The following is a 23,307-nucleotide window of genomic DNA, read 5'->3' as shown; positions in this document are numbered from 1 at the left end:
AATCCCGTTAAAATACCAAATATGAGGAGGTACAGTTACATGGGGGCTGTACCATAATGTGGACCGATATATCTATATAGGTTACAATCATTACTTCCCATCTCTAATATGCAGTGCATACAAAAATGAGTCAAATTTTACCTACCCGTTCTCACAAATGCAAGCCCACTAACCAATAAAAAAACACAGAGAGTCAATTTGTTGTTGGTGTTATTCAAAACCTAAAAGCGTTTCTCCCAAAACCGCACTTGCTTATTTGAGTTCAAAAGCCATACTCACCAGAAACCGTGTGTAGCCGGCGATTCGTCTCATTAGTTGTAACGGACAGTGTGTGGTGCTCGCTTAGTGGTGGTGTCCGGTCTGTCGATCGAAAAACATCGTCAAATAATTTAGGCACATTTCAAAATATACAACAAAAAGTGTTATTTTAATTAATAATTTATTAGAATTAAATTTGATTTGTTTGTTGAATATCGAATATAAGTTCAAGCGATCAAATGGCTGTGACGTCAAATTTCTTTCGATAAACTTTTACTCAAATTAAGAAGCCAAGTGCTGTTTTTGGATTGGATAATGCTGTTGTTGTTTTTGTTATTGCTTTATTTGAGAAATTAAAAATTGACGGTGTCTGCTTAATGCCTCTTTTAGTAATCGAACTGCATTCATGTTGTTGCTATTGTTGTGGCCTGTCTGCAAACCGAATTTTTAGTTGGTGTTGTTATCGTCGTAAACATCGAAGGAAATAAGCCAAGAAAGAATTCGAAAATATAAAACGAGACTAAACGAAACAAAACGTCAGTCGCTTTCTTAATTGTCAAACAGATGAGAAGCGGGTTTCGTCATTGACAGTAAGCAACAACAGCTGCCACAGCTACTCAAGTGAATAACAATATCGAATGTTTAAACAATAAAAAGCAAACATTGTTTGTGGAACCTACCTACCTACTTAAAACAACAAGCCGTGTTAAATCAAGTTATTAAATTTTGAACAACACGAACGTCACACAAGACGTTTCTAATTAACAAGAATTTCTGGAGAAATTCAAAACCTAGCATAAAAACAGAAACTACCCCGACACCTCTGTCCAGTTTTTGGCCAGAGTTAGTAACCGAATTAAAAAAATAAAACCAAACAATAATAGAAAAAGAAGACAACAACTGAGAAAACAACATTTTGAAATTAACGAAAGTGATCAAACGCTCATTGAAAAACAAAACCAAAAAATAAATTGTCATAAACCGGCAAGATTTGATGATCAGTAGTCGTAGTAGTAGCAGAAGCAGTGTCACCGCATCAGTTGCTGTTTCGGTCCGAGTTTTTGCTTTGCAATAAACAAACGACTTCATACATAATTAATCGTATCACATCGCTCCACCACAGCTGACTGGCTGACCCAGCAACTACAATAACTACTTGCACCCGCAACCATGGCGCAATTCTCCACACAGTTTCCAGTTCTTTTGTCAATATTGTTTCTCTTGAATCCGGTAAGTATGGTGTGGAACCGTGGAAGAGTCGTATTTCTTCGTTATCTCGGTTTGTTTACAGTTTATTGGCATGTTTCTTTTCTTCTTTGTTTACGATTACACAACTCAATTAACATGTTGGCGATTTCGGCAGTTTTTTTAGATAAGTGTTTACATGCATGCTCTTTGGACTCTAATCGACAGAAAAAAAAACAGTATTCACTGGCTATGCTTCGTCAGTGAAAATTAAGTCAAAGCTCGTAATATTTAATATTGAGTTTGTATATTTTGAGCAGATTTTGTTATTGAAAATTAAACAGATAAAAAACAATAAAATTAGGCCGTACCGATTTTTCCATACCCACCACGATGAAGTAAAGAAAACCTTTAAAAATAAAAGTATTGGAATTGAATATCGGGTCTTTTTGGGATTTTGCCAGTGAAAACGGTTCAAAACAAATCTGTTAAAATATGTTTCTGAGATCACCAAAAAACAAAAAAAAAAAAAAAAACAAGTCAAAAAGTAGTAAGTTCAGCCGGGCCGAACTTTGAATACCCTCCATCATTCGGAACGAATTTGGAAATTTTCAGAAAATAAAATCATTAAAACATTCTGTTAAAATTTTAAAAATACCAAATATAGGCATTATATTGAGGTGTATACGATGTAGGCCTACATAGGCATTGTTTGTCATAATCTATTACCATATTCAAATTCGCAACTTGAAATAAACGGTGAATAATGTTGCTAAAATCATCAAAATATCGTATATAGGGAGGTACCGTTATATCGGAGCTGTACGAAGACCTGGACCTGCATAGACAATTTTCTGTCGCAGGCTGTAGCATCCATTACGAACTTCAAATACCACACCTCAAACAATTTCGGTGGGTATTGTACCTAAAATCGTCAAAATAACGAATATAGGGATGTACTGATATATGGGCCCTATACGAAGACCTGAACCAGCATAGATAATTTTCTGTCTTAGGGTGTAGTATTCAATTCGAACTTCAAATACCAAATTTGAAACAATTCCGGTGAATAATGTTGCAAAAATCATCAAAATACCGAATATAGGGGGGTACCGTTATATAGGGGCTATATGAAAACGTGGACCTACATGGCCCATTTACGAACTTAACCTGCCTACTGGAAAACTAAACATGTGTGCAAAATTTTAGCCTTCTATCTCAATTCATTCGAAAGTTTACAACAGACAGACGGACATGGCTAAATCGTCTTAGTTTAATTTTAATTTTACGCTGATAAAGAATATATATACTTTGTTGGGTCTGACATGAGTATTTCGAGGAGTTACAAACGGAATGACAAAGTTAATATACCATCCATAGAATGGTGGAGGGTAAAAAAAAAATATTCGGAGGTACCGTTTTATGTGTGATATCAGAAATCGTGGGTATATTCCTGCAATCTTCTGTCACAGGAGGTAGAACCCACTACTAACGAACCGAACTGTATCAAAACGATTCCGCTGAAAAACGTGGCTAAAAACATCAGAATACCGAATTTCGCAAGGTGTCGTTATATAGGGGCTATAGGAAAACGCGAACCTTTATAAACAATAATCTGCTACAAGAAATAGAACCGAAGAACCAAATTTTAAATAATATCGGTATAAAAAGAGGTTTAAATCGTTAAAATACCGAATACTGCAAATGCTTAGCCTTCTATCTGAGTTCGTTCATAAGATTTCGTGATTATAAAAGACAGGTAGGCGAACATAAATCGACTTAGTATTTTACGCTGATCAGAAATATTTATACTTTGTTGAATCTAATATGAGTACAAAATTAATATACCGTCCTAGTATGGTGGACTAAAAAGAATATATAAAGCTATTCAAATTCAGACGGTTCCTTTAGATTTTCGGTAGTTTTTATGATTCAGCCAAATAAGTTAGCTTTCATGCATTACAGAATTTCTGTTATTTTTTGGATTTATTTTTATTTTGAGTTGGTTGCACTCCTGCAGTTTGGTCAATATTTATGAGCCTCGCTTTCTGTATCTTGGATACGCATTTGTATGGCAAGTGGGATATGGGATATATGGTTGTTGTTTATGTTTAACACATGTTCCTCAAAGCTTAACCACGAAAGGTTGAAAATGTGAAATTTGTGTCCCATTTTCTTAAAATTTCAAATAATAATAATAATAGTAATAATAATAATAATAGTAATAATAATAATAATAGTAATAGTAATAATAATAATAATAATAATAATATGGACGACATGAACCTGCGTAGCTAACATTTGTCATAAGCCATAACAATATTCAAATGCGAAACTTAAAAAAATCGTTGAATATTGTAGCTAAAATCATGAATATAGGGAGGAACTATTATATGGGGGCTATACCAAAATGTGGATCTGCACAGACAATTTGCTGCCTTAGACTGCAGTATCCATTACGAACTTCAAATACCAAATTTGAAACAATTCCGATGAGCAATGTCGCTAACATAATCAAAATACCGAATATAGGGAGGTACCGTTATATGGCGGCTATACAAAGACGTGGACCTGCACAAACAAGTTTCTGTGTTAGGCTGTAGAATCAATTTAGAACTTTAAAAACCAATTTTGAAACAATTCTGGTGAATAAATCTTAAATCATCAAAATACCGAATGTCAGGAAGTACGGTTATATGGGGGATAGACCAAAACGTGGACCACGTGGCCAGTCCTGCAGACATGGTATTCATTTGAGTAAAATTTTATCAATGTACTTCATTTCGTTCGGAAGCTAGACTGATTTCTACACACGGACAGACGGACACACGAAAGGACATCGCTAAATCGAGATAGAATTTTATACTGATCAAGAATATATATATACTAGCTGGCCCGGTCCGCGTTGCCGGCCCATAGTTTTTGTCTATTATGCATATTTGTCAAAACATAATTATTCAAAGATATGAATGTTATAAAAGTTCACGTACTGGTCGATTAGTTTTTAATTTTTAGTCAAATGAGCAGTAATTTGGAATTTACTGTACTTTGTACAACTCATAATTGAGGGCTAATTGATTTAAGAATAGGCAAAGTTAATTACTTTTTTAAACCCATTACCATGTCGGTCTGTTTGTCCGCCAAAAGGTGGACTTGAGGGGGTACTATTACATGGAGAAAATTCTAAAATTTGTAGATATATTGAAATTTTTGTGTAAGATTTTCACCCCCAAATACACATTTTTAGCCAAATCCTTTGAAATATGGTAAAATGCGAAACATCGACCTACATTGAAAACTTTCTTATAATCCTTATAATCCAAGATGACAAATAGAGGCCAAATCGAAAATATAGCAGAACAACATAGCATGACTTCATCATTGAGGTCAGACTGATTTCAGAATGGTCAAATATAATTACTATTTTACACCCATTGCCGTAATATGGGAACTAATTTTATTTGTCATTGAAATTGTAAATTGTAGACCCCATAAAGTCCATATTTTTCATCATAGTATAATTCAATGACGATTCAACAAATATTCGGTCCCGTGCTACTTTCTTATATTTGTAATTTGTTCATGTTTTCACAATTTATTTCATATAGATGTATATCCCAAATCTACGTTCCCAACCAATATTCTCTTGGGGGTTACAAATTCAATAGAATACAAATTTTTCTTTTCTAATCACACACTTGGGGATACTCCAATGTGGGGACTTTACATGATTAAATTTCTATTTGGCAATTATCTGTACGATGGTTCCTTACCCAAGGGTAGCATAAATACAATTTTTTAGTGGTCAAGACCAATATTGGCGCTACTCCGAAAATTTAATGCGTAGAGGTTCTCTACTCCCTTAGAAACAAAGATGCCAAATAAGGGCCAAAAATAGAAGAAAGTGGCGAAGACTCCAAAAATGGATTAAATCATACGATGATTATTTATGATCGATATCATGACCTGCAAAAGCGATTTAAGCTATCTTAAATGTTCAGGAAGAATTTTTGGAAGGATAGAAATCCTTTTCTCACTAAAAGTCCCATTCGCTCTACTATTTTGCACCCCTAATATTTGGTGTTTTACTGATTGTACTCCCAAAAATTTTTGCATTTTGAGCTCTCATTGGACGGTTGAGATTTTTTACAGCAACTGTTTAAAGATCCTTACAAAGTTTGTCAATAGAATGTACTTTTATTTTAAAATTCAATTCCATTGGAAATTTTTTTTCGATATTTTCCCGTTTTGAGAATTGTTGCAATGAGATCTCTTTTTTTGTGATTTTTTTTTAACGATTTTGAAAAAGTAATTATCTTTTAACTTTGGTGTGACCGCATTAAATTATTTCGACATCATCTATTCCGTTTCGCCACCACATAATTTGGTACTACATTTCCATGTAACTCGCCATCAATTTCATTTCTCAAGAAATCAAGTCAATTAAATAATTTGGTATTAATATTTGAATTCAAAAATAAAAATAAAAAACACTACAAATGTACATTAGAAAAAAGTAAGTCAAAATGGAAAAAAAATCATGCAAAATAAAACATTACTATTGTACATTTCAAAAGTCAAAATGAAAATGTTAAAATATCACATTTTTACGCGATTTTTTTGGATATTATCCTTTTCGGAGAGGAGACAATTCCGAATTTGTATGAATCGTTAAAATCAGTCCAGCGGTTCTTGAGTTATAAGCGTAGTAACTAACACAACTTACATTTATATATATAGATATATATACGTTGTGGGGTCTAAAATGTATATTTCGAGGTGTTACAAACGGAATGAGAAACTTAATATACCCTCGATACTATGGTGGAGATAAGTTCGACCCTCCATACTATGTTGGCGGTAAGTTCGACGAACTTTTAATACCCTCCACCACGAGGTAAGGAAAACCTTTAAAAGTAAAACAATCGGGATTGAATATCTTTTTTTAATGTCTACGAACCTCACCTGCCTATTGACAAAACACACATGTGTTCAAAATTTTAGCTTAATTTCTCAATTCGTTGGAAATATAGCGTGATTACAACAGACAGACACACACAGACGGCATCGCTAAATCGACGTAGATTTGACGCTGATCCACAATATACATACTTTGTTGGGTCTAACATCAGTACTTCGAGGAGTTACAAACGGAATGTAAAAGTTATAAAACGGCCGATAAGTCCATGAACAAAAAATAGCCTTGTCTATACAGACATGAGCTTGAACATAGCTCCATAAAAATATTCTAAAAGCGTTAAAACGCTTTTGATCAAAAAATGTTGTATATCATCTATATTTAAATTTACGTTTTACAATGCTTTTGACAGATCTTCACTCCAAAATCAACAATTCTACCATTTACAGCTTTTGAAAATGCTTAACTCATTTTTAAAAATGAAATAATAAAAATAAGATTCAATGATTTGCAAGACGATTCATTGTTAAATTATACGCCAAATTAAAAGCGTTTGACAGTGAAACAAAAGACGAAATGTGAGTAATCTGTTTAAACAAGTCTTGTGGTAAGACTCACTGGTACTATCTTATTTGTTTTAATTATAAATAAATTATGTTCCTCGGTTGGTCCTGTATATGTTCTGAAATGTAACCTGCTTCACTCTACTTCTTGTTTGTTTACATCTCTCCTTGTCTTAGTGTCATAAAAAGCCATGTTCTAAGTCATGTTTGGTCAAACCTACCTAAATTTTAATATTATCATCCTGCTACTCAATGTCAAAACTTTACATCTGTTCACAATCAACGTCTGCTTTTGATTTCGTTGCATTTTCCCTTTAAGACTGTGAGCGAGTGAACACTGCCTTTTGTTGGAGATTGTTTGCAGTTAAACCTATCCTTGTGAACCTTTAAACTTGTAATTGCGCTTGCCACTCATCGTCGTCAGCATAAAGTTCATTGTTTAAACCACGCCTTTTTTAAAGAAAGAATCTCCCGCCAAAAATTGTGTCGTTGGGTATAAAAATCAAGGATTTTCCCATTTTTTATTTTTAAGCCCAATTTTCAATTCAGTTTTTTTTATAAAAATTTCGTAAAAACCACTACCACATACATTTATGTTCATTATTGTTGGGATTTTCCCATAGCTTTCTTATTGTATTAAAAAGTAAATCATTACAATTCTTTGCAAACCTCAGTGGCAAAGTTAAAGAAAAGCAATAACAAAACATCAAAAACATTTATTAACACCGAAATAATATGTCCTAAAAGTATATCGCTTTGTAATGCCGAAATAATCGTATTTAAAAATGCTAAGGTTTTTCAAAATTACAGCCTTGGCCATTCGGTAGATATTGTATATTAAAAAGTAATAATGCATACTAATAAAATATATTTTTCATTCGATTCGCTTAGATATAAACCAGTAAAACGGCCGGCTGAAATTTGAATACTCTCCAACATTTGGAACTAATTAAAAAAAAAAAAAAAAAAACAGTAAAAAAGTCTTACTCTCCAACATTTAGAACTAATTAAAAAAAAAACAGTAAAGAAAGTCTTAAAGTCAATAATCAAAGTCTTATTTCCCCAAATATCGTTGTCACAGAGTGCATATTACGTTTGTGGAGGACAAAAATAATAAATCGGATAATCACCGAGTTCCATAAAATTTGGCATACTTATTTTCAGGCCTAATTTGGTCGTATGTGCAAAATTAAATACTATTTGGGCTTATATTACACGTTTTGTGCACAATAAAAGGCAAATCGGATAAAGATATATATGGGAGCTATATCTAAATTTTGTCCCATTACCTCCAATTTCAATAGTAGGTTCATCCTTTGGGCAAACAAATGATTTGTGCAAAATTTAATCTGAATCGGGCAATAAAAGTGACCTGTACTTTGTTTACAAAAATACATGGACAGACGGAAGGAGAGACGGACGGCCATGCACAAATCGATTCAGAATGTGATTCTATGTATATCATCAAAAGGAACTATGGGTCTATCTCGTTTTCTTCTACCTGTTACAAACAAATGCACAAAGACATAATACCCTGACCACCTTGTGGTGTGGGGTATAACAAAATCCGTTAAAAAATCTGTTAAAATCTTAAAAATGCCGAATATAGCCATTATATTGGGGTCTATTCGAAGATGTGAACCTGCATAGGCAACTTTTTTCATATGCCATTACCATATTCAAATACGAAACTTGAAAAAAAAATCCTGTGAATAATGCAGCTAAAATCATCAAAATACCGAATATAGGGAGGTACCGTTATATCGGGGCTATACCAGGACCTAGACCTAAATAGACAATTTTCTGTCACAGAAATTTGTTTATGTAGGTCATAAGGTCGTGTGAGGAAAAATTGTATGTATAGGTCCACGTTGTGATATAACCCCCATACAACGGTACCTCCCGATATTCGATATTTTAATGATTTTTGCACATTATTTGACGGATTTGTCCAAAAATTGGTATTTGCATTTCGTAATGGGTTCTAGATCTTGTGGCAAAACATTGTATGTATTGGTCCACGTTTTGGTATAGCCCCCATATAACGGTTTCCTTTACCATGCCTTTACCAAAAGATGGAGGGTATAAAAAGTTACTTTTTTATTTGTTTTTATTTAAAAAATGTAATCTAATTAATCTAGTGAACAATGTTCATTTTCTAATATGTCAGTACAAATTCTAGTTCGAAATTAAACCCCTGCGCTAAGGCTAAGCCTGTCTGTTGAATTTCATTGGTGACAAATAATTTATTCGAACCCCTTTGACTTACATTAGCTGAATATGTTGAATATTAATTCCAACAATTGATGAATGAAAGAAGGAGGACACACTGCCCACTATTTATTCAAAGAACTTATGACCTAATATCAATGAATTAATTTGCAATTTCCGTTCTCCAACAATAAACTAAAGTGTTGAAGGTGTTTTTTTTTTGTTTTGCCAATATGCAGATTTAGAATTTCTCAATGCACATCTATAAGGAGGCAACATTTTTTATAGGTAGGTCAGTGAGTGTTAATTTGTCTGATAAAAATCGTTCAACAACTTCTAACTATGTGAGGTTGGTATTTAAATGCAAATATTCAATATCAATCTCATGGCTAATTGATGAGGTAATCAAGTGGGTGAATTAATTCCCTAGTCTTCTTTGACCTTATGAATTTCATCTAAATTGAGAAAAAGTAAAAGAGCGCTTAAGTTTGGCCGGGCCAAACTTTTAATACCCTCCACCATTTGGAATAAACTTGAAAATCTTCAAAAAAAACATGGTTTTCTTGATCAGCGTAAAATTCTAAGTCGATATAGCGATGTCTGTAATATAATCTCAGTGAATCAAATATCGGACGTCTGACTCGTCTCTCAAAGTCGGAAGTTTTTTCCGACAAGTCTGACAGAAGTATGTCCGAATTCTGTCAATGTGTCGGAGGATTTTTTTAAACCCTCCACCTTGAAAAGGAGAGTATATTTACTTTGTCATTCGGTTTGTAACACCCCTAATTATTCATCGTAGACACCATAAACTATAAATATTCCTGATCAGCATAAAATTCGATTTACCAATGTCCGTCTGTCTGTTTGCCTGTCTGTCTGTTGAAATCACCATACAGTCCACATTATTTGACGTAGAGCTTCAAAATTTTGCAGAACAATTTGTATTGTGTCTAGGATAGTTGGTATTGAAAATGAGATATATTGATAAACGTTTTGGTATAGCCGCGATATAACGCTACCATACGATATTCGGTATTTTGATGATTTTTGTAACATTCGTTCACGGATTTGTCTAAAAATTGGTATTTGTTATATAGTTTGGTTTGCGGTGTTGTTATTTCTTTATATTTCATTCGTGTGCAAATTACATGACTATGTAAATATTATATTTGGTTATATTGTTCATTTGACTATCTAGAAGGCTTGTTCCAAAAATATTTTCTAGAGCTGGCTGCAGGTAAAAAAATGGTATATTATCGTCTTTTAATTAATAAATAGATAATGTCAACAATAATAGACATACATATAACAAGTGTTTAGAGTAATAAGTCGACGTGATACTCACGTGAATGTCCACGTAATATTTAATTATTTTCAATAATATTATTTAATTTTTCCAGAAAGATTGTATTCCATTTAAAAACAATATTCGAATTTAATTTATTTGTCACTCAAAACACAGAAAAACAAGCCATTTTATTGGAATTTATGTGTGTACATATATATTGTCAACTCATCTCATACTCACAAATCTATTCTACATATTGAAGGTATATTTTATTTAGATCTTCCCCAGTTAAGGCATATTGTTAGAATATTATTTATAGAATATCTCGTTTATTTGTCTAGCGGATTTAATCACTGTAGCATGTGAATCAACCGCATGACAAGAAAGCAAAATTATTAAAATCTTTCAAATTTATTTAATTTTGTGAATAGACGCAATGACGCCAAAAGGTGGCGCATATGAGTTCTTTGTATTACACGAATTAAATGAGGTGTATTTTAAATTGGCAAATACGAAAATAAATACTAATATTAGTCGAACATCGGAAAAAGTATATAACTTTGATCAGCGTATACTCATAATTAGAACAATTCTAATTTACTAAATATGAATTCTTTCAGCCAAAACTTCACAAGTCTTTCACAGGTATTTAAAATATTTATATGAGGGATCTTCAGTTATAAATAGCTTCCAGAGTTCTCCTTACATAACCTACGAAATGTTTTATAGCCTTTCCAATATTGGCGCGGCCAATTATATATATTTCATATGCATCAATTTCAAATTCAAAATTTTTTATTTTTTCGCATTTCTAAGCAAATCCAACTCCTAATTCCATGTAATGGACAAATTAATTTTTATACCCTCTACCATAGTTTGGAGGGTACATTAAGTTTGTCAGTCTTTTTGTAACACCTCGAAATACAAATACACAAAGTATATGTATTCTTGTTCAGCATAAAATTCTATGTCGATTTAGCGATGTCCGTCCGTCTGTGGAAATCGCTCTAGCTTCCGAACGAATTGAAGTAGATTGATAAAATTTTACTCAACTGTATGTTATATGAGGCGTTTAAGTATAGCTCCCATATAACGGTACCTCGCCATATTCGGTATTTTGATGATTTTAGCAACATTATTTGCCGGAATTGTTTCGAATTTGATGTTCGTAATGGATGCTACAGCCTATGACAGGAGATTGTCTGTGCAGGTCCAGGTCTTCGAATAGCCCCATATAACGGTACCTCCCGATATTCGGTACTGTGTTGCTTTTGGTGACATTTTTCACCGGAATTGCTTCGAATCTGGTATTGGAAGTTTGTAGACAGCCTAGGACAGAAAATTGTCTGTGCAGGTCCACATTTTCGTATAGCCCCCATATAACGGTACCTCCTGGTATTCGGTATTTGATGATTTTAGCAACATTATTTGCCGGAATTGTTTCAAATTTGATGTTCGTAATGGATGCTACAGCCTATGACAGGAGATAGTATGTGCAGGTCCAGGTCTTCGAATAGACCCATATAACGGTACCTCCCGATATTCGGTACTGTGTTGCTTTTAGTGACATTTTTCACCGGAATTGATTCGAATTTGGTATTGGAAGTTTGTAGACAGCCTAGGGCAGAAAATTGTCTGTGCAGATCCACGTTTTCGTATAGGCCCCATATAACGGTACCTCCCGATATTCGGTATTTTGATGATTTTATCTACATTATTACCTTTTTTTAAGTTTCGCATTCGAATATTGTAATGGCTTATGACAAATGTTACCTATGCAGGTACATTTCGTCGTATAGACCCTAATATAACAGCTAAATTCAGTATTTTTAAGATTTTAACAGCATTTTTAACGTTTTTTATTTATTTCAAATTCGTTCCAAATAGTAGAGGGTATTCAAAGCTTTTTTACTTGTTTAAATTATTCTCATAAACACATTGTTTAAACACAAGTTTATTTGGCAAATCCGCTATTGGATGTCATGAGTCAGAGGGTATACTCTCCCATAGCAATTTGTTAATATTAGCAGATGATAGAAAATCTGGATTTTCCAGTATGACAATAAAGCAAAATGCAGCAAAAAATGAATCGAAATTGTATTTTGTAAAAAAACATATATACTGTCATTATTTGAAATAATCATATAATTATCTCATTGTCAAGTGCTATCCAAAATTATTTAATAGATATATGTATATTAGGATATAACGCAATATTATTTTAAGAAAATAGTCAATGGTCTGCTTGAATTTGTATAATTTTTAAAATAATTTTATATAGATTGTATTCTATATCTAAATATAGGATAAAGAAACATTGAGTCTTTTTAATAGGCAGGTAATCCATAAAGTACAATTGTATAAATAAAGTTGGTCAAAATATAGACGGAATTGTAGGTTGAACTCACACTGAAAGAACTCCACATCTTTTCATAATTGTACCCTGATCCAATAACTACAGAGGGTATACATCATTTGTTACGGCCAAAACGTACTTCATCGAAATAACGGTTTTAGAATCTAGGCCTCTTTCGATCAAATCGGTTTCAGGACAGTATTCTTTTCAAACTTGGTATATCTAAAAATTTGACTGAGGGTACTCATCTGTCAGCTATACTGACATATACTTTTAACTTGTTTTGATCAACGTTTATTCCATAATTACCTTATATCGAAGATGCAATATGTTAATCTTGTGCTTTTGGAAAAACTTGAGGAGTCGTTTTATATTTAAAGAGATCCATTATTACTCAAAACCTTTGTTCTTCGTGGCGGGAAGTACCAGAAAGAATGGACCGATATTATCAATTTTCGATGTGGATGTGTAATTTCAATGGAAATATTACGATGTCTTAAATTTGAAACTTTTCGGATACGCTTTTGAATGTCATAACGTGCCCAGTCAACCAGACAAAGGGACGGGTATCGCTTGATCCGTATCCAATATCTCATAGCGGATTTTGTCCGAAGATATAAATAGTTCAAATCTATGTCACCGAATTTTTGTTCCTCATTAACATTAACTCTGATTAATAATTTGAATAAAGATCACCAATACAAAATCTTGGAATACTCACACAAAATATAATTGAGGAAAAAGTCAGTTCACATAGTCAGTTCTCAAAAACAATGCATGTCTTGATTTTTATTACTTTTTTGCTACAAGCACATTTCACAAAATTGCGTTTCGAGTGAAACTCATTTTATGTTATCGATTGAGATTTTACTTCCTAAATTAAAAATGATTATTTCACAAAAACAACGAAATTTGATAAAAATTGAAGTATGACATAATTTACTAAGTCAAAAAGTCTATATATTGAGTTATGCCATATTTCAAAATCGTTGGACTGACCAGGTGCTTTATGACTCATTGCATAAAATTTTTATGTATATGTAAATATCTAAAAACACGTGTACATAATATCGTTTGTATTTCAAATAATTTTGAATCCGAAATTTGCCTAAATCAATCAACAAATAAATATTTATATCGACGAAAGGTAGATAACATAACTCAAACATCTGATACACAAAGCATGGTGAAATAGTCACTCAAATTTAAAAAAAAAAAGAGTAAAAAAGCAGTATGAATACCCTCCACCAATTGGTACGAATTAAAAAAAATTAAAAAAAAATCCATTAAAAATTCTTTTAAAATCTTTAAAATATCTAATAAAGGAAGGTGCCGATATATGGGGGGATATACGATATTGTGGACCTATAAAGGCAAATCTATGGCTGCGTGTAAAGTACTTACAAGGAACTCCTTGTGTGGATTTTCAGATAATTCCATTGGAAAAAGTGGCTAAAATCATCAAAATACCGAATATAGGAGAGTACCGTTATAAGGGGGATATACGATATTGTGGACCTATATAGACAACTCTGTTTCAGGGGTAAAGTGCTTACAAAGAACTCAGTGTGTGGATATTATCAAAAGATAATTTGAGCCACATTTTCCAATCGTATTGTCTAAAAATCCACACACGGAATATATAGCGGGGTACCGTTATATGGGAGCTATACGTTATCGTTAACCTATATAGAGAATTCTCTGTCGGGGGGTAAAGTGCTCACAAAGAACCCCTTGTACAAAGACAATTCCATTGAAAATGTGGCTAAAATCATCAAAATACCGAATATCGGGGTACCGTTATATAAGGGCTATACGATATTGTGGACCTATATAGATAATTCTCTGCCGAGGTATAAAGTACCCACAAGGAACTCCTTTTGTGGATTTTCAGACAATTCCGTTGAAAAATGTGGGTAAAATCATCAAAATACCGAATATCGGGGGTACCGTTATATGGGGGCTATACGATATCGTGGACCGATATAGTCCATCTTCGAACTTGACCTGCCTGCAGACAAAAGAGAGATCTGTGCAAAATTTTAGCTTCCTATCTTAATTCGTTTAGACTGTAGCGTGATTACAACAGACGGACAGAGGGACAGACGGACGGACATGGCTAAATCGTCTTAGAATTTTACGCTGATCAAGAATATATATACTTTGTTGGGTCTAAAATGATTATATCGATGAGTTACAAACGGAATGACAAAGTTAATATACCCTCCATACTTTTTTGGTGGAGGGTACTTTATACCTCGGCAGAGAATTATCTATATAGGTCCACAATATCGTATAGCCCCCATATAACGGTACGCCCACGGTATTCGGTATTTTGATGTCTATATATGAATTATCTATATAGGTCCACAATATCGTATAGCCCCCATATAACGGTACCCCCACGGTATTCGGTATTTTGATGATTTTAGCCACATTTTTCAATGGAATTGTCTGAAATTCCACAAAAGGAATCCCCTGTGGACATTTTACCCCTTCAAAAAGAATTGTCTATATAGGTCCACGATATCGTATATCCCCCATATAACTGTACCCCCGATATTCGGTATTTTGATGATTTTACCCACATTTTTCATGGGAATTGTCTGAAAATCCACACAAGCAGTTCCTTGTGGGTACTTTATACCTCGGCAGAGAATTATCTATATAGGTCCACAGTATCGTATAGCCCCCATATAACGGTACCCTCACGGTATTCGGTATTTTGATGTCTATATATGAATTATCTATATAGGTCCACCATATCGTATAGCGCCCATATAACGGTACCCCCGATATTTGGTATTTTGATGATTTTATCCACATTTTCAATGGAATTGTCTGAAATTCCACAAAAGGAGTCCCCTGTGGACATTTTACCCCCTCAAAAAGAATTGTCTACATAGGTCCACGATATCGTATATCCCCCATATAACTGTACCCCCCCGATATTCGGTATTTTGATGATTTTAGCCACTTTTTCCAATGGAATTATCTGAAAATCCACACAAGGAGTTCCTTGTGAGTACTTTACACTCAGACATAGATTTGTCTTTATAGGTCCACAATATCGTATATTCCCCCATATTAGATATTTTAAAGATTTTAAAAGAATTTTTAATGGATTTTATTTTTTTTTTTTTTTTTGAAAATTTTCTAATTCGTTCCAAATGGTGGAGGGTATTCAAAGTTCGGCCCGGCCGAACTTATTGCTTTTGTACTTGTTTTTTCTAAGTTTTGCATTTGAATATTTTAATGGCTTATGAAAAAAATACCTATGCAGGTCCATGTCGTCGTATTGACCCTAATATAACGGCTACATTCGGTGTTTCTAAGATTTTGACGGATTTTATTGTTTTTGAAAATTGCCAAATTCGTTCCAAATGGTGGAGGGTATTCAAAGTTCGGCCCGGCCGAACTTAGAGCTTTTTTACTTATTTATATCCGACTTCGAACTCGAGATATAGCACCAGAAGCGGAGGTATCTTTGAAAAAAACTAAAACACTATACGCATGTCCGATTCCAATGAAATTCGGCATGAGTGACTAAATTGGGTACAAAAATAAATTTGCCAAATTATATTTAAATCGGTAGAGCTATACCCAAAGCTCACATATAAATATTTCGGCCGATCTCATGTATATTATGCACCAAACACGATATGTGTGTCCGATTCCAATGAAATTCAGAATGTGTGGCGGAATTTGGTTACAACAACATATTTGACAAATTAACATATTTGATGCACCAAATACGGTCTGTACCTCCAATTTCAATGAAATGTGGAAGGTGTGACTGAACTTGGTGTATAAGTAAATTTTGTCAAATTATATTGAAATATGATTTTATTAAGAAGCATTGACCCGCAACGCCTAACAGTAAAAAAAACTACACAACAATTTAATTGAGGATATGATTATAACGGGGAAGAACGAGTAAGCTGCTAAAAAAAATACTACATACGTACATACATAGATATAAATTAAACATAATGTTCTTTTTCGAGTGACAAAATGGGACTGACTTTATTTTTCCTTTATTCTTAAAATTAAGTTTTGTTGGACAATGTATTTAGTGCAACGTTAGCACTTTTGATTTTATTATTTCTTAGAGTTAGGTTTCTTAAAATGTAAGCATTTATCTGTTGTTTATACGAATGAATGACATGAATGCATTGTAAGCATTTTGCAAGCATATTTAAGTGCCATCGAACTTGCACGCGCAACAGAAACAGAAATAAAGAAGTTAACGTTAACTCCTCCCCTCTTTAAACCGAGCGTCCTCGATCGGTCAAAAATAGGGAATATGAGAAATTCTTCGTATTCCCGGCAATTCCACTACTTCCGGCATAGGAACACGATTACGTGCGTCATACGGACATGAATCTGCTATAGACGGGGTGAGTATAATTTCTTTTCCCCTTTTGCAGATCTTGGACCTTATAATGAAAACGATTATCAATATTATCGCGAAGGAGGTAAGTCCAAAATTTGTGGTTTGACCCCACTCGTATTTGCCTCCCAATAAATTTATGGCTTTTGTGTTACTAATTTGAATTTCTTTAATTGACTCTAAAGAGAGCGTCTCTTCTATACTGAGAACAGACTCCCTAGGTTGCAGAATCGCTGGTAATGGTTGAATATGGCTTATTTCAAAAAAGGAATATGATTTGTCGGAAATACTTAGTGTAGTGTTGCTATATTGGATGACATACGATCCAATAAGTCTTTGTGCAACATTATTTATTAGGATTGTTTCATTGAAATTATTTAACAGGATTACCCCTGGAGAAACTTCTTCAACTGTTGGTACTGTTTTGTTATCAGTTACCGTGCAATTCGATGTCTTGCTATTTAACAAATTAGAAATACAGGTGTTATTCTCTATAGCTTCTAAGTTTATGCTATTACAGATACTTATATTATTGTATTTCATGCATTCACTCTTGATTCCGTATAATTTTAAATCTTGTTTGCACATTATTACATTTTCGAATTTTAATTTATTGACGAACTTCTCAAATTTTATAGGTTTCATTAATAATCTATTACAAACTTTGTTGTCTGTCATTGGTATTCTAATAATATAAATGATAGATTGATTATTAGTTGCGATTTTTATTTGAGCAAATTCAAAGATTTCTTCTACATTAACAAACGGTATTGAATCTTTTTCAATTATATTTTTAATAATATTTATCTCGTCAGATGAAAGTATGAATGAGTTTACAATTCCTATTTTTGCCCAATGGATAGCGTATTGAATATTTACAATTTCTTGTTTTAATATTTCTATTTTAAATTTTAATTTTGAACTTAATCTATCTCTGTTTACATCACTGTAATTTATACTTTTTATTATTTCATTAGTTATTTGTGTTAACTCATTAATTTTTCTCAATGACAATTTGTTAATTACAACTTGTTTATTATTGTTTTCTAGAACTTCATTAGTTTTCTGAGTTATTATTTCAAAATCATCGTGGTCTGGATTTCCAGCAATCCATTTCCACGCTGAACCTATAAAATTCAATGATCGTTTATTTTTCACGTTTGGCTTCAAACGGTCCAAGTATCCTTGAATCTCTATCAGCTCATGGGTTAGGAAGGGATGAAGGAAATGGTGTTTGGTTATGTTCTGGGAAAGGATGTTTTGTAGGGAATTTATTGTTTCTTGATATTTGTCGATGTCAATGATATGAATTATCCTGAAGTTACCATCTTGAATTTTTGCCAAACCGGAATCAAACGCAACAATTTGAGAGTTTGTATAGTCCAAAATCTTGACATAGGCGGTCGCCGTGGCGAATAAAAATCTGAAAATATTTGATTTCTTAATTTCTGATATTGTTTTTGTGTACGGTTTTTCCTGATTCTGTAATAACAGTTGTATTTTGGTTTTCTTTTACTATTTCTTGTCTGTATGCCTTACTTAACTTTGTCCCAAGTCTCCTATTCTCTTTTACGAATATGATTTCTCCTGGCGTATAGGTTTTTGGTTGAGTCCTTTTCTTATTGTGGTAGTTAATATCTTCTGCTTGTTTTTCTTTAAGCCTTTGGGCAATTTCGGATCTTTCTTTCTCTATATCATCCTGACTCATGTTTGCCCTTTTTCCAAGAAATGCTTCAACTGGTTTCTTTTGAATGCTTGAGTGTATTGTGTTATTATATTCGTAAATGGATCTATGTAAAAGCTCTGAGAAGGATTTGTGTAAGTTCTGTGCTTTTAGACATCGCATTATCTCTGACAGTGTAGAGTGAAACCGCTCAATTTGCCCATTTACAGTACTACTGTACGGCGGGATTTTGAACAATTTGATGTTGTACTGATTTTCTAACATGAAAACTATTGCTTTGGAATTAAAAGATCTTTCGTTGTCGATAACTATTATTTCAGGAATTCCAAAGGATATGACTAATTCCCTAAGTGGTTCTTTAATGTCTTCTGCTGATCTTGATTTCAGAATTTTTGCTTGAGCGTATTTAGAAAACTTGTCTATAGCCGTCAATACGGATGTCTTTTCGGTTATGTAAATGTCTATGTGAACAATCTGTCCAGGATTTTGTGGGATAGGTGTTTCCTGTAGGCCTATCTTATTAGGATGTCTATCGTATTTGTTTTCTTTGCAAACTTTACATTGATCGACTATTTTCTTAATTTTAGCTTGCATTCTGGGAAAGTAGTACTTTGTCAATAACTGTGCTTTATTTTCTACGCTATTTCGGTGTGCTCTATTATGTTCAGCAATAATCTTGTTTTCTTGGTCTTCATCATTTTTCAAGTCGGTTACCATTTGTCTTGAATATTTGACTTTGTATTGTGTGAAATTATCACGGAACACTTCTTGCAATACTCCCAAGATTTCGTCATTAGTCTTTAAGCAGTTTGTTACCGATGGGTTTAAATATTTCTTCAAAATGTCTCTGAGAAATTCTGGTGTAATATTTCGTTCATTTATAGTATGTCTGTGATAAGTTGGAAAGACAATTTCAAATTTATAAGATGGTTCATCATCTTCTGAAGAGATGAGAATTTGATTCTTAAATGCGTTTATCGGAGCGTCAGTGTATTGTATTAAATTATGAGATGAGCTTTCATGACTGTGTTGGGTCGAAGTCAGAGCATTTATCTCTTCTGGTTCTTTAGGAGGTCTTGATAGTGTATCGGCAACTACATTTGTACTACCGGGTTTGTATAGTAATTCGTAATTGAATTCCTCAAGGAAGGCTTTCCATCTTCTTAGCTTGAAATTAGCTGTTTTATTATTCAATGCGTATGTCAGTGGAAGGTGATCGGTATAAATTTTAAGTTTGGCAGAACCGTAAAGGTAGTTTCTGAGGGATTTGAGAGCCCAAGTAATTGCAAGCATCTCCTTTTCGTTTGTTGCATAATGTTCCTCTTCCTTTTTGAAAGTTTTAGACAAAAATACAATTGGTTTATTATCTTGTGAAAGCACTGCGCCCATTGCATAGTGCGAAGCGTCCGTAGTAAGTTCAAATTCTTTATTAAAATCGGGATATGCCAATATTACGTCTTCCGATGACAATATTCTCTTTAATTTATTAAAAGCTTCTACTGCTTCTTGATCGAGATCTATGGCCATTTTATTGGAAACGTATTTGGACGCACGTCCTGCCTCCCCCCTTAAATATATTGTCAGAGGTTTAGAAATTTTGGCATAATCTCTAATAAAGCGTCTGTAGAAATTACAAAGTCCTAAAAATGATCTTAAGTCTTTTAGTGTTAACGGAAGTGGAAATTTTTCTATTGCTTCAACCCTTTTTGGGTTTGTTTTTATACCGGAATCGGATATTATGAAACCTAGGAATTCAACTTCTTTTTTCAAAGATTCACATTTGTCGAGTTGTACCTTTATATTGGCTTTCTCTAATGTCTCGAATATGGTTGAAATATTCTTGAGATGTGAATCTTCATCCTCTGCGAATATTATTATATCATCCATATAGATGAAACATATTTTGCCAATGTGCTCCCTAAGAATGTCGTCCAAGGCTCGTTGGAATATGGACGGAGCATTTTTCAAACCAAATGGAAGTCGAGTGAATTCGTATTTTGCATTATTAATAGAAAAGGCAGTTTTTTCTCTATCACTTTCCCTAAGTAATATTTGGTGAAATCCACTTTTTAAATCTAATACACTAAACAGTTTATTTTTTCCTATTTGTGGTAGGATTTCATTTATTTCTGGGATGGGATATCTATCTCGAATTGTCTCCTTATTTAATTTTCTATAGTCTATCACCATTCTGTATTTCACTTTGCCTGATGCATCCGATTTTTTTGGCACGATCCAGATGGGTGAATTGTATGGTGACCGTGAAGGTCTAATTATACCTTGATCGAGGAGTTCCTTTATCTGTTTTTCTACTTCTCCTTTCAAATGCATAGGGTAGGGATAAAATTTTGAATAAACTGGTTCGACATTGGTAGTCTGAATATCGGCGACTACTGTCGTAGTGTAAGTAAGTTTTTGATTTGGTTCCCCAAAGAGTGATTTATGCCTTTGGATCACTAGATCTAATTTTTGTTTCTCTTGTGGGGTTAAATGGTCTGTCCTAAGGTCGATAGTGTTCACAGATCTAGATAATTTCTGCTTTATTTTCACTTTTATTCTATTGTCTATAAGCATGTAGTCTTTTGACGTATAAATGACAGCAGATAATTTTTTTAAGCTATCGTTTCCTAAAATTCCGTCAAAAGATTTAAGGGTTGGTAAAAGGAAGAATTGTAGAGGGCAACAATTTTTGTCAAAAAGATTAATAAAAGTGTGTTGTGTTATTGCTGTTTTTCCTCCTACTGAGTTTGCAAAAAACGGGGTTTTATTTTCTAAAGGATTTTTTATAAGTCCAGGTTGGATATAGTTTTTATTTGAACCCGTATCAATCAAGATTTTAAGAATTTGCCCTGAATTCGTCCTACATTCAAAATAGGGTAAGGACGAATTCGTTAATCTAAAAAATGAATATCTACGAATTCTTGTGTATCTTCTTTGTCATCGTTGTCAAGAACATCATATTGATTTTTTATGTAATCATTGAGATCAGATAATTGTTCTTGATTTTCATACTGCTCTAACATTGTTTCGTATTCTTCAGCGGTGGGACCTAATTCATCTGTGTCTACATGAAAATTTCTTTGTGCCTTATCAGGTCTCCTAAATTGGTCAGAATGTTCTGATGGTCTCTTTCCATAAAATCTATTATTTTGTGCTGGCCTATTCATGTAGTTAACAGCTCGGGATTGCATGGAAGCATCTATTTCCATCGGCTCAGGCTTGGGCTGAGGTTTTGGTGCTGTTGGTCTTGGTGGTTGCAAATTTTGATTTTGGGGGTAATTATGTTGATTATAATTATTACGAGGATAAATAGGAGGATTAGAATTATTTTGTCGAACACCAGAGTGTTGTGGCAAATATGCCAATTGTGGGTAAAATGGCATCTGATTCGTATTTTGAAAATGAGTTTTTGGATGGGGTGGTTTCTGAAAATTTAGTCTATTATTTTTAACTGTTGGATTGTGTGAGTTAGCAAATTGTGCTCTAGCGAATTGATTTTCCATTTTGAGACATAATTGTAGTGCTTGTGGGAGATCCGTCGGTTCTTTCATGCCAAGATGAATTGACATTTGTCCTTTTAGTCCTCTTATGAAAATGTCTAAAGCTTTATCCCTATAAGTTTGGGCTAGGATATCTAGAGCTTCTTTACCTACATCGAGACATGACAATTTGTTCATAATAAGCGTAAGGTGTGAATACACTTCTTGATAAAAATCTTGGATACTGTTGTTACCTTGTATTAAGGTTGTCATTTGATATTCTAGTGTCGTAAGATCACGCTTATCTGCGTAGTGAAGCGTTAGACACTTTGAAATACTACTCCAATTAAGGGGTGTATTGTAAGACTCTAAGGCCGCATCGGCATTACCGATGATTTTATTCCTTATGGTGTTAAGGATGGCAAAGTATTTTGGGGTACCTTTTGTAGATTCGTATAACTTAAGGATCCTTTCGACACTCTTTTTCCAAGAGCTGAATTCCGATGCTTTTCCTGAAAATTCTCTCAAGCTTCTCACTACGTCGGGTACTTTATCTAAATCTGTCAAGTTTTCTCTATATCTGACGTCGATAGTTTCGTCTTCGCCTGCTATGTCTGAACTAGGTCTTAAAAATTGGGCTATGGCAATTTGGCATTGCTGTGCACAGATTCTGGCAATGGTTTGTTCCATGTTTGCTGAATTTATTGCGCTATTATTGTTATTATTATTCTGTCCGTTATTATTTTGTCCGTCGGAGTTATTGACGTTAAGGATGGGTGGTCGGATAAGGTTATTTGGGTTGGACATTTTAAACGATCACTATTTAGTTGTTAACCTTTTAGAACACAAATTATATTTTTACAATTTTGTTTTGTTTTAACTTTTCAGAATTAATAATAGGAAAATTGTTTTATCAATGTTTTTAGTTTTTTTTTCTTCACTTAAACACTATCACTTTTCTTTCTAAACTTA

The 23,307-nt window shown here is 33.5% G+C and overlaps 1 protein-coding gene across 2 annotated transcripts in view; it reads left to right on the top strand.

The window, feature by feature from the left end:
- Positions 1-299: 299 nt before the first annotated feature.
- Positions 300-23,307, top strand: part of LOC101898905 (protein spaetzle) — a 52,751-nt gene continuing 29,743 nt past the window's right edge. Inside the window, exon 1 of one of the 2 annotated variants that reach the window (XM_059126615.1) lies at positions 300-1,488. In XM_059126615.1, coding sequence (XP_058982598.1) covers positions 1,429-1,488 — 60 coding nt within the window. In that variant the 5' untranslated portion in view covers positions 300-1,428. The remainder of the gene's footprint in view (positions 1,489-23,307) is intronic. The other variant, XM_059126616.1, reaches the window with a different exon arrangement.

This window comes from Musca domestica, unplaced genomic scaffold (genome assembly GCF_030504385.1).
Source record: "Musca domestica strain aabys unplaced genomic scaffold, Musca_domestica.polishedcontigs.V.1.1 4, whole genome shotgun sequence".
NCBI lineage: Eukaryota > Metazoa > Arthropoda > Insecta > Diptera > Muscidae > Musca > Musca domestica.
The sequence above is the reverse complement of the archived record's forward strand: the minus strand, read 5'-3'. Positions and strand labels throughout refer to the sequence as shown.